General features: G+C 39.6%; 2 protein-coding genes across 2 annotated transcripts in view; one reads left to right on the forward strand and one right to left on the reverse strand.

Annotated features, from left to right (window-relative positions):
- The first annotated feature begins 2,893 nt into the window (after positions 1-2,893).
- LOC122069682 (pentatricopeptide repeat-containing protein At3g02330, mitochondrial-like) lies at positions 2,894-6,025 on the forward strand. Its single transcript, XM_042633748.1, is given in 2 exon segments — positions 2,894-4,568; positions 4,571-6,025. Coding segments are annotated over 2 exon segments (2,658 nt in total). The 5' UTR covers positions 2,894-3,098; the 3' UTR covers positions 5,759-6,025.
- Positions 6,026-9,303: 3,278 nt separating this feature from the next.
- LOC122069689 (protein PHYLLO, chloroplastic) overlaps positions 9,304-12,450 on the reverse strand; it is a 53,433-nt gene continuing 50,286 nt past the window's right edge. The window contains exon 14 of the mRNA XM_042633757.1: positions 9,304-10,025. Coding sequence (XP_042489691.1) covers positions 9,764-10,025 — 262 coding nt within the window. The 3' untranslated portion in view covers positions 9,304-9,763. The remainder of the gene's footprint in view (positions 10,026-12,450) is intronic.

The following is a 12,450-nucleotide window of genomic DNA, read 5'->3' on the forward strand; positions in this document are numbered from 1 at the left end:
CTCATGGGCGTATCAATTCCATCCATTATATCATTTATCTTTGTGGTCAAGACTAAATAGGATTTTTACTCCATTCACCTTATAATGTACTTTTTTTTGGTAAAAACCTTATAATGTACTTGTAATAACATGCTCATAGCTATACAAGTGAGACAAGAAAAACTTGAGAAGATGTGAACAGGTTAGGGGAATTCTGCTTCCTTTACATTCTCTTCTCATCATCACATCTCATTGTCTATGAATTGGTGAGTATTAACTTCTCTTTTAATATTGCTGGCTTTCAGAACTCAGGATGGGCCAGGGAGGTGGAATCTAATTTATAACACTTGTTCTCCTGATTTCTCAAGTATCACAAATCATAGAGGTTGTGGCTTTCAACGTTCAATATAAATTTTCAATAAATCAAAGTTTGGAATCACTTGATGGTGGTTGTGGATGCTTCTTGTATCTTTTTATTAGGTAGGGTAGTAAATTCACTACTCTTGATTGTATTTTCATTTCCCCCTTAATAAAAGTATCGTAGTGAAAAAAAAAAAAAACAAACAAAAGGCTTTATTAGCTATGGAATATTATATTTCAATTTGGTTTTCTTCATATTTTTTTTTCATCATGGCTTTTATTATTTAAATATGGGTTTTTAATTCAATTAGTAGAGTACTTGTGGTATAGGAAATGATTCCATAACTCAAGAGGATGGTGGTTTGAATCCGCCAAGTCCTTTATCTATATTTTCATTTAAATCTCAATGGTAATGTCATGGGAATATCTTGGTTTTTAGATAGGAAAAACATTGCAATTTCTAACTGAATTCTGCATGAGGGATTTGATTTTGAATTTTTACAATTTTACTACAGACCACGACATTAACTAATGAGCTAGACCAAATAAGCTCAACACTTCAATAAGTTAGACAAAGTTTATTCGAAATAATATTTTTATTCTTCAGCATTGCGGAATGTTGCGAAAGGTGCCGGTTTACAGTGGATACTTAGGCACCTAGAGATGAGGAAGGGAGTAGTAAGCTACGAAATGCTTCGGGGAATTGAAAATAAGCATAGATCTTGAGATCCTTGCTTCATTCTATCTGTTAGCCTAGGGACTAGAAGTTGAAATTTACACAAATGATAAAAGGTGGGAAGAATAACTACTATACTTGATCTTGACTAAGGACACATTGATCGGTGAAATTAAAATACAGACTAATTTATTATTAATTATTGTAAAATTATACTTCGTGTTGAGTCTCTCTCTTTCAAACACACCAACTAAAGCCACACGTTTGTATATATATATATATATATATACATATATATTAAAGGGTAATTTATAGCGGCACCCCTGGAGAATGCCAGTATTATAGGAACACCACTCTTTTTCATCAAATTAGACTCAGGCCCCCTACCGTCAGTCTCCGTTAAGGAATATACCTTATATGTTGATGTCAACTACTATATTTTATTTTAAATACCAAAATGCCCTTACTAGATGTGAAGTACCTAAAATGCCATGTAATAAGTCCCAACAGGAACTTGCGGCGAGGAGGTGATCTACGATGGTGGCATCATTGGAGAGGCCGGTAGTGACGATGAGGGTTGGGCATGTTTGACTCCGGCTCTGCCTCTGGCTCTAGCTCTGAGTCTACCTCCTTCCACATTGACATCGAACAACCACCGCTGCCGTTGATGGAGGAGATGCCTTATTTAAAGAACTAATGAGGCAAGGTGCAATCGGTTACTAACAATTTCAGTAAAAAAGAAAAGAAAATGGATTTGATCATGGCCAGAATAACGTGGAATAGGAAAGAAAAATAGGTTCAGCCACATGGGGGATCAATATCAGATTTGGAATCGAAGCTAAAACTAATGGAAAAGGAAGGGATAAGGATTTACCTGCAACAGCCAGAAACTCCAACAACAACGAAATCTATATGCATTGAAGAGAGGTCGATTACTCCTTGAATGCTTCTTGATAAGCTCCCAAGCAAAAGATCCCCCAATCCAACTGCATTAGCCTTTCCTGCTCTTAATAGCATCAAGATCCAACAACAACCCAGACAAGAACAAAAACCTCTCTCCTTTTCCTTTTGCAACTCATGAACAGGGAAAAAACCTTAAGAAAAACAAAGGAAGAAGACCTCCTCTCTGACTCTAACTCTCACTCTTGCCCTCCCCCAGCGATTTCCATATCTGAAACTTCTTTCCAACAAGCAAGAACCCATCTTTGAAACCTCTAATCAGCGATTTTCTTTCTCCTAAACTCTCTCAACCTCACTCTCTCATTCTTTGTTGTCTCTCCCGCCGAATCTGGGGTGAAACCCTCTCTGGCCAACGAACTCCCCCTCTGAAACTCTCTAACTCCCGATCTCCTTTCTCTGAAAAGCTCTCTTTAACCTGTGAAAATCTCCCTCTAAAACCCTATTCCTCATTTAAAGAACCCACAACTACTGGCCGCCATGACCAAAGTCATTGCCGAGGTCGCCCAGACCCAATTGTCGGGATAGTCGACCTCGAGGTTTAGAGAGAGAGAGAGAGAGAGAGAGAGAGAGAGAGAGGTCCAACCGGAGAAGAAGCTGGAACCGCCGGTGGTAGTTGCTGCTGCGGACGGTCAGTGAGAAATAACTTAGGTAAAATATGATTTATTATTTGTTTTAGTTAATTTCAAATCCTTACTTAACGGAGACTGATAGTAAGGGGTTGTAACTTGGTGAAAGAAAGGGGATATTCCTATAATACTGGCATTCTCTAAGGGTGGCGCTGTAAATTATCTAATATTAAATGTATACTATTTGACTATCATACATATATATATATATATATTTTTTTTTCCGAATTTTTAAGTATTGTTGACGTCTTGGTCTGTTTAATACATGTATGTATCCATATCCTTTTTTTTCTGCTGTACCTGAATTACTACGGTCCAAAACCAGGTCCGAACAAAAGATTCTTGTTATTCTGCCTAAGAACAGGTAAGTTACGAGAACCACATATTAAACGATGGTTGACTAAGGGACTTCTGGATGCCATGTCTGGTAACAGAAATTTGAAAGTTACATTTGCTACAACGGTCGCAAGCCACTGACAATATGACTTATAAGGCTCATGGCACATCTCGTCTATCGCTTTTCTCTACTCAGGGTGCTCTGCCCTTGCCCAAAACTTCCACAAATCAACCTTCCCTTCACCACACTCTCTACATTATCATCAAACCAGTCAACACCCACGAAGAAGAAAACCTTCTCTCATATTTTCCAAGATTGTGCAGACCAGAGATCCCTGGACGTAGGGAAACAAGCCCATGCGTACATGATCACCTCTGGTTTCAGTCCGACTATCTTTGTCTCCAATTGTTTGATTTACATGTACATCAAATGCTCCGATATAGATTATGCTTCCAAGGTATTTGAACTTATGCGTCAACGAGACACAGTTTCTTGGAATGCAATGATCTTTGGCTATGCCGGGTCTGGAGCCATGGCCCTTGCGCAGTCCATTTTTGACTTGATGCTCCATAGAGATGTCATCTCATGGAATTCCTTGATTTCTGGGTACTTGCAGAATGGTAACTTTCAGAAACCTATTAATCTCTTCTTACAGATGAGAGTAATGGGAATGGTGCTGGATCGTACCACTTTTGCCATTGTTCTTAAATCGTGTTCGGCTTTGGAGGCATGTGATCTTGGCGTTCAAATTCATTGTCTCATCATCAAGATGGGTTTTGACTGTGATGTAGTGACAGGTAGTTCTCTTGTAGATATGTATGCGAAGTGTATGAGCTTGAATGATTCACATAAAGTTTTCCTTGCAATGCCTGAAAGGAATTGGGTTTCTTGGAGTGCGATAATTGCTGGCTGTGTTCAAAATGATCAACTTGTTGATGGTTTACATCTGTTTAAGGAGATGCAAAAAGCTGGAATTGGGGCCAGTCAGTCTACATATGCTAGTGTTTTTAGGTTATGTGGAGGTTTGCCTTCATTGAGACTAGGCTCTCAAATGCATGGACATGCTTTGAAAAATAATTTTGGATACGATGTCATAGTTGGAACTGCCATTTTGGATATGTATGCGAAATGTGATTTTCTAATCTATGGTCGAAGGGTGTTTAACAGGTTGCCAATGCATAATTTGCAGTCTTGGAATGCCATTATTGTTGGGTATGCACGCAATGGTCAAGGCTTTGAAGCTTTACAACTATTTCAGCTCATGCAGAGGTCTGGTGTTGGCATGGACGAGATCAGTCTATCCGGTGTCTTTAGTGCTTGTGCAGTGACTCAAGGGTTGCTCGAGGGGCTACAAATTCATGGGTTAGCAATTAAGAGTGGTTTTGAGTCCAATATCTGTGTGACAAATGCGATCTTGGACATGTATGGGAAATGTGGAGCTCTGGTCGAAGCACATGGTGTGTTTGATCTGATGGACAGAAGAGATGCTATCTCTTGGAATGCAATTATTGCTGCTTATGAGCAGAATGGATGTGAAGAGGAAACACTGTTTCTCTTCAGTTCAATGCTCCATTCAAGGTTGGAACCCGATGAATTCACTTATGGCAGCATACTAAAGGCATGTGCAGGTTGGCAGCCCTGAACTATGGGAAGGAGATCCATGGTAGAGTCATCAAGTCAGGGTTGGGCTTGGACTTATTTGTTGGAGGTGCTCTTGTGGACATGTACTCTAAATGTGGAACTATGGACGAAGCAGAGAAGCTCCATGACAAAATAGAAAATCAAACAATGGTATCATGGAATTCTATTATTTCTGGATACTCACTGCAGAAACAAAGTGAGGAAGCCCAGAAGTTCTTTTCTCGGATGTTAGAAATGGGCCTGCAGCCTGATAACTTTACCTATGCAACTGTTCTTGATAATTGTGCCAATCTGGCCACCATTGGACTTGGGAAGCAAATCCATGCTCAGATTATCAAGCAAGATTTAATCTTCGATGTTTTCATATCCAGCACTCTCGTTGACATGTATTCGAAGTGTGGAAACATGCAAGATTCTCGACTTATGTTTGAGAAGATGCCCGAGCGGGACTTTGTCTCATGGAATGCTATGATATCTGGCTATGCACAGCATGGTCTGGGAGAAGAGGCTCTGAAGATATTTGAAAAGATGCAACTTGAGAATGTAAAACCAAACCATGCAACCTTTGTTGCAGTCCTTCGAGCTTGTGGGTTTGTTGGCCTGGTTGAGAAAGGGTTACACTATTTCCATTTGATGCTTCAGGATTATGGGTTAGATCCTCAGTTGGAGCATTATTCATGTATGGTTGATATAATTGGACGATCAGGAAAGGTTGATGAGGCATTGAAGCTAATATCTGAGATGCCATTTGAAGCTGATGCTGTTATATGGAGAACTCTTCTGAGTGTTTGCCAGATCCACAGGAATGTAGAAGTGGCAGAACAAGCAGCCCGATCTATTCTGGAACTGGACCCTCAAGACTCTGCTGCTTATGTTCTCCTCTCAAATATTTATGCTGAAGCAGGAATGTGGGGTGAGGTTTCAAAGATAAGGAAGATGATGAAACAGAACAGGCTAAAGAAGGAGCCTGGTTGCAGTTGGCTTGAGGTACAAAGCAAGATGAATATATTTCTTGTTGGTGACAAGGCTCATCCGAAATGCAAAGAGATATATGAGATGCTTGATGAGCTGATCAGAGAGATGAAGTGGGTTGGTTATGTACCTGATGTTGATTTTGTTCTTGCCGATGAGGAAGCGGAACAACATGAGCAGTGTGAAGAGCTTGCATTCTTTTGGTAGTCCATATGGCTTCATATGATTAAGCATGCATCAGAAAATTTAAAGTTATCGCTTAAAAAGTGACTACCAATGTAAGTGATAAAAAATATTGGCAATATTTATCCACAGAAAATTAGGATTTGGGTGAAACTTGGTAAATTATTTAGACTAATATTTTCAGATGGACTCTGACCTTTTTTCCCCCCTCAAGCTATCTTGTAGCAATTTGTAAACTTGGAATCTCACAGTTACTGTAAAATAGGAGGGTACTTCCGATAATTCCGCAAATGTGTTTCTGCAGTGCCACTGTAGGGTATTTCGTTCTTGGACATGCTGATATTGTCAAGAATTTATTCACTATCTTGGGCATGTGTCAAAAGTGATGCTTGCACCGTCGAATCTATGATCCAATAAATAGTGATCAGAACATAAGACATCTCATACAGGTCCAAATTCTTCCTGATGGATCCTCAGTATAAGCATTTTGGTATGAAGTCTGAATTCTATCTAAATGCAACACTGGAGATGTGCATCCATGAAATCTTACTATAATTACTGGGTTTCCATGATCCCATCCTGTTATAGTTATTTGTGGTTCTAGCTCAAAGGCAAACGCCTTCTATGCCCTTTTGAACTTGGTCATATCAGTTAGAATCATTTTGAAGGAGATTAATTGGCTGAAACTGGGGCAAATTAACTTTTGGATGTGGAAGTTAGGTTATGCAAACATGTACGCTTCTCTGGTATGGCACTCTATGGTTTTCATTTTTAGCAGGCCTTTCTTATTTAGTTAGAAAAAACTGAGACCACTCACTAAATATCCATCCTATGTTTAAGTTTTTTTTTGGAAACTTATCCTTGACGACATTCCCACAAAGGATATCCTTAGGAAATGGATTGACATTGACCCTACCTATGGGTTTTGTCAGATTCAAAGTGGATCTATTTGGCATGTCTTCCTTTCATGCGAGTCTACAAAATGAATTTGGGCTGCTGGATTATTGGGGTTAAGAATACCTAGACTGATAACTCTTTCCCAGCTCTTATTATGTATTTATTTAACTCTACTCTGATTCATGACTGTGATAAACCCAAAATTCTTTAGCATTTTTGTAATATCCTACTATTTCATTTGGGCTCACAGAAACCAAGTCATGCACTCTAAAACTAAACCCAACCCTTGTCAAATCCTAACCAACATTAATTGATGGGTTAATGAATCGTCATTTCTCAATGACTTCTCAAAACCTCATGAAATTCAATCACAATTATTGAACCCTCACAATCCATCTTTTTCCCAAAACCCGCCTTTTTTTTTTTTACCATCCAACTTTAGTTTGTACAAGTATTTTAACAATGTTTTTGATACTTCAGGTTGGGCATATGAAGTTCTCTCTCAGGGTAATCTGTCTTGATCCATGCAGAATATTTGATAACAGAAAAGCTATTGAGGCAGATACTAGGAGCCTTCTCCACGGTTTGAAGAAAGAGAAGGAAGATGGATGAGATGTGATTGAAGTCTGGAGCGACTTAGAGATTTTGCATAACCTAGTTACAAATACTAACAGCTGCTTGTGGCCTTGGAGCCCTTATTATTTGATGTCTATAAGTCCACTTCTTTGATCTATTTTAGGCCCTAACCTTTGAACAATCTTGTGCTTCTATTTAAGCACCTAAATTATTTTGTTATGCACATAAACATTAAGATTTCTGAAAAGGAACCTCTGTGCATGTAATTAAACGCTTCTAATATATATTCATTTTTCTTTTTTCTATTAAAAAAATGGTATACTTATCTCAAATCATTTTTCGCATGTTAGGATAATAGTTTTCAGGTTTAAATCTCGTACTTGGATCATTCTTTAGTCTTTGATGTTCATGGAATTTTTTTTTTTTTTTTATATCTTATTTAAAAAAAAATTTTTTTTAAATAATTTTTCATCATAATGGCATTTTAGATATTGCATCATTTTAGAGGGTTTTTTTATTTTTTTTAATCATTTTTCATCATAATGGCGTTTTAATAATTTACGGTGATTGTTGTTTCCTTGGTAATCAATTTATTTATTCATCTCATTGTTGTCTCTTGGGGTCTTCTTCCATCTATCATCTCCCCAATCCCCCTCCCTAGGCTAGTTTACTTTGTTCGAGCCTCCTCCGGTGTTGTGCCATGGCTTGCTGATTTGTAGTTTCGTTTTCCTTCGGGCTTGTTGGCCCTCCCCCTCCCTTGTATATTCTTCTCCTTAGTAATGAATTTATTTATTCATTAAAAAAATTAATAATAATTTATGAAAATTTCTTATACTTTCTAATTTATTTTTTCAAGATTTTAGAACAAATCATGTTATAATAGGTCAGTTCTTGATTAAAATAAAATTTTAATATTTTTTTTCATGCTTTACTCGATTTTTTTTGACATTTTATTTTATTTAATTGTATGTTTCGTAGATGATTTAAGGTAATTTAATTCTGATTTGCATAGAATAATTTTTTCCCTGCATATTTTTGCATTTTAGGGTTGGATTTACATTTGGATGTCATTCTCGTAATTCTTGGCATACCATTTTCATACGCATTTCAGAAGCTGCAATTGGATTGTTTTAGCATCGGGAAGGTATATAATGTATTTTGTGATTTGATTTGAATTTTCATGCAATTTAGGGTTCTATCGATAGCTGGGAATTATAGTAATTTTTTACATTTTGTGAAATTAAAAATTTATATTGTACTTTTATTTTCTATTAAGGATGATGTGGCATCAGTTGAGAATGTTTCCATGTTGAATTAATTTATTTCCTTTTTATTTGGTGCTTATAGTTAATTCATACATAAAATGGCCCTTTCATAATTTTAACATTCTTGTTTGAATTTAGGGTTGATTAGCGAGAATATTAAACCTTAATCTCACTTTGTTTTGCAGTCTTTCTTCCTACCCTTTAATTTGATCATTTCCATGTTTTTTTTTAGCTTTGATTATGATAGATTTGTTGGTTCAGAATATTTATTATTTCATAAATAACCATGTAAAATTGAAAGACCACTTTAATCGGGTGGAGACAAGGATGCTTAACACCTTGCTAGGTCCATAACCTGACGGAAAAAAATCGTCTGCAATTCCGATCTCGTACAATTCCATGCAATACCACCTTCAGACGGTGACACGTGTATTGATACCAATACAATGGCCTAGATCTGATTTAAATGCCTTTTCACGGATTTAATGTTTTATTAGTTGTACCAGATTTGGGCCATTGTATTGGTATCAATACACGTGTCACCGCCTGAAGGTGGTATTGCACAGAATCGTACGAGATCGGAATTGCAGACGATTTCAACCCATAACCTGACATGAACCCAACCTCTTGGTCGGGCCAATATAAAAATTGAGTAAGTGTTTTATTGCAAGTTCTAGACCTTAATCTAGATGGTGGCAACTCCCTATTTTTCTTTCCCAAGAGACAACAAACTCTTTCTACCCAAAAAAATAAAAATAAAAAAGACTTTTAATGATTATTGGCTCACAGTTCTCACAGTTGGTGAGAAGGTATAAGACTTTGTTGTTTTGATTACTCAATGAATATAGGATGTGGCATTTTTGTTGAGCCAGCAAAAGGAGTAACTGGGTTTACATGAATAAGCATTGTTTTTGTTTGACAAGAAATGATTTTTTCCCCCCTTGTTCATTTATAATACATATTAGATAAAACAAACCAACACCAATCCTTTTACTGGTGATAAAATTAAGCTGGTTTGGTCACTCTATACTCTAAATGTAGAGTGTACAGTTGGATATTACTACATTGAGAATCTTGAGATAGTGTATAGTTGGACATTACCAGCCTGCAGTTCTGCAATAAGGAACTTTATTCTCTTCACTCCAAGGTGGTATTTGTGACTGTAATTTCATCCGAAATGCCATGAGAATGAAGGCGCCCAAGGTTGTCATGAGGTTATCCATGTCCTTTCCCCCTGCACTCTAAATACAGCATTGAACTACATGGTACCAAATGAGGCTGGCTCTCTTTATCAAACAGGTGACTCTTCCAAATTTATCAGAAATTTACTCAATGAACTGATCACCGAAAGAGGACATTCCACATGGACAGCATGGCCAGAGTCTGATACCTCAATCATTTCATGGATCTTTTTCCCTTCTTTATCCTTGTTACCTGGATTATTACTTAATTCATAGCACATTTGATGAGCAATTTCCTTGAACTTTCCATCCTTTTCTCCGACAATGAACAGTAGGGGCTTTGTGCATTGCTGTAAGTCTTCCCACAAGGACCTACCATGGGAAAGAGAACAAATGAAATCTGAGTACACTGCTGCCTTAGGAAAAGAATAACTGCTTCTGAGATTTTATAATAATTTTGTGGAATTGGATACCACTATTTAGCTGGCCTAGTGGTTCTGGGTGGAACAGAATTAACTGAACCATTGTATCTTTAAATATTGGAAATTTTGGCTGTGATTAAATGAAGTTAAAAATAGTCAAAATTTTCAGTTCGTAAGCAAAACTTCCTACATTATGAAAGGACTTCAACACTTCCGAGTTCCAATTGTAACAGATAATAAAGGCATGTCTTCCTTGCTCCCCTCTTGTGTCCCCTGGCCTGATTTGATGGCCGGCCTTCCGGCTGGGGCTCCCCTCTTGCCAGGAGACTTCCATCCCCACCATCGTTACCTCTCCTGCACCACCTTCACCGTTAGCCTCCCCTCTTGGTGTCCCCTGGAATGCCCATTTCAAACACCCTTTCTCCCCTCCTGTTGATAGCCTCTCTCTGCACTTCGTCCCCCCTACCAAGCTTGGAGAATCACTTGTTGCTGTCTGTCCCAAGGGCCTTCTGGACTCTGAAGAATCCCAATGGAATAACTCACTCGTCAGACACTTCTTAGGAAAGTGACCTCCCTTCCACCTGGTCAAGGTGTCCCTCTTGAAACAGTGGCGTCCTATGGGCTCGGTTGATACTTTCCTTCTTGACCATGGCTTCTTCTTGTTCTGGTTCTCTGAGGAGCAGGATAAGGTGAGAATTCTGGAAGGGTACCATGATTTGTTCGGCGTACTCCAATGTTTCTCAGACCTTGGCACCGCCATTTGCTGCCCAATCGAGTTGATTTCTCCACCATTCCCTTATGGGTCTCCCTCCCTAGATTGCCCTAGCATTTCTGGTGTTTGGAAGGATTAAATGCCATTGGTTCATTTCTGGGAACCCCTGTCTGGTCCGATGTCAGAACTAATAGGAAAGATCGCCTTGCCTTCACACGAATATGTTTAGAGGTTGCTGCTGCGGACGCTCTTCCCTCCTCCATCTGTCCAAGATGGTGAGGATTTCTCCTTCCAATAGTCAAGTCCATTATGACTGGAAGCCCCTCCAATGCCTTGTTTGCAATGTATTTGGACATGATACCAGGGCAAGCTTGAAGAAAACTTCCCCTGCCCCATTGGTCGACTCGCAAGCTGGCGAATTTATCGGGCCCATGAATCGTTGTGATCGATCCCTGAAGACTGAGACTGGCCATGGATCTTCTTTCCGGCCACCAACGAGAAGAAGAGGGAGGAATCGTAGAAGAAAACCTACTTTGCATGTTGCTGTTGCCCTGGCATCATCCTCCGTCGGAAATCCTTCGGATATGGCTTGGTCCTTACATGCTGGTCACAATAGGTTTGCTGTCTTGGAAGATGAGACCGACAACATCGGTGATCCTCGATTGCTTGAAGAATCGATTGATGGTGACGTGCGAACTTACCCTGCTACGTCTGCAGGCTGCGATTATGAGGATTCCTCGAGAAGCTCCGATGGTAGTTCCTCTTCTATGGAGTCCTCTTCTGGTTCTTCAGGCTGTTTTACTGATGATAACCCCTCTTATTCTGACAATCTAGCTTTGACGCATCTCCTTCACTGTTGAAGAAGGCTTCGGAGTTGACGTCCTCTAAAAGGGCTCCTTCTCCCCCTTTAACGGATGTCCTCGACAACACCTGCCTTGCTTTTCCGGAGGAAGCACGTGCTTCTGTCACAAGCCTTTTGCCTCTTGCTACTCCTGCTGATGTGTCCCATGACTCTGGGCCTTTTTCTGTGAAGACGTCCTGCCTGGCTGAGCCCAGTATTGAGCCCATCCACTTGAACCCCCCTTTTGAGCCTCCTAACCTTTCTCAGCCCCACAACTCCTTCTGCCAGTCCTCGGCCCAGGCTAGTCTCTGTTAGACCCGAATCTGGATAAAAATTTAACCCACATCACTGCTGGCTCATTTTCCTTGCCCGACAGCCCCTCTCTCCCAGCCAACTCCAAGAGTTTCCAGAGAAAAGGCAGATGGAAACCTACTGCTCCGCCGAACCTATTGTCCCTGCGACCTCCTTCCAATCTGCTCCTTGCTCCTACCAGAGGCAAAGCAGATCTCAACCTACCCCTGATTCCCTTGGCCCCGCTTCTCAGGAGCATTTGTTGCCCTCCTTTGATTGTGCCTAATGTCCTAAGGCATTGTGTGGAATTCCAGGGGTCTCAACTCCCCTTCCAAGAATGCTGCTGTAAGGTCGCTCCTCAAAGAGCTCAGGTCTTCTTTTTGTTTTCTGGAAACTTATTTCAAAGAATCTAACATGAGCAGAATCGTCGCCACCATTACTCCAGGTGGGCAATTTCTGTCCCACCACTCTGCCCACTCCAATGGCCGCATTTGCTTCATATGGGACAGTTCAAAATTAAATATCACTCTC

This window comes from Macadamia integrifolia, unplaced genomic scaffold (genome assembly GCF_013358625.1).
Source record: "Macadamia integrifolia cultivar HAES 741 unplaced genomic scaffold, SCU_Mint_v3 scaffold69, whole genome shotgun sequence".
Classification (NCBI taxonomy): domain Eukaryota; kingdom Viridiplantae; phylum Streptophyta; class Magnoliopsida; order Proteales; family Proteaceae; genus Macadamia; species Macadamia integrifolia.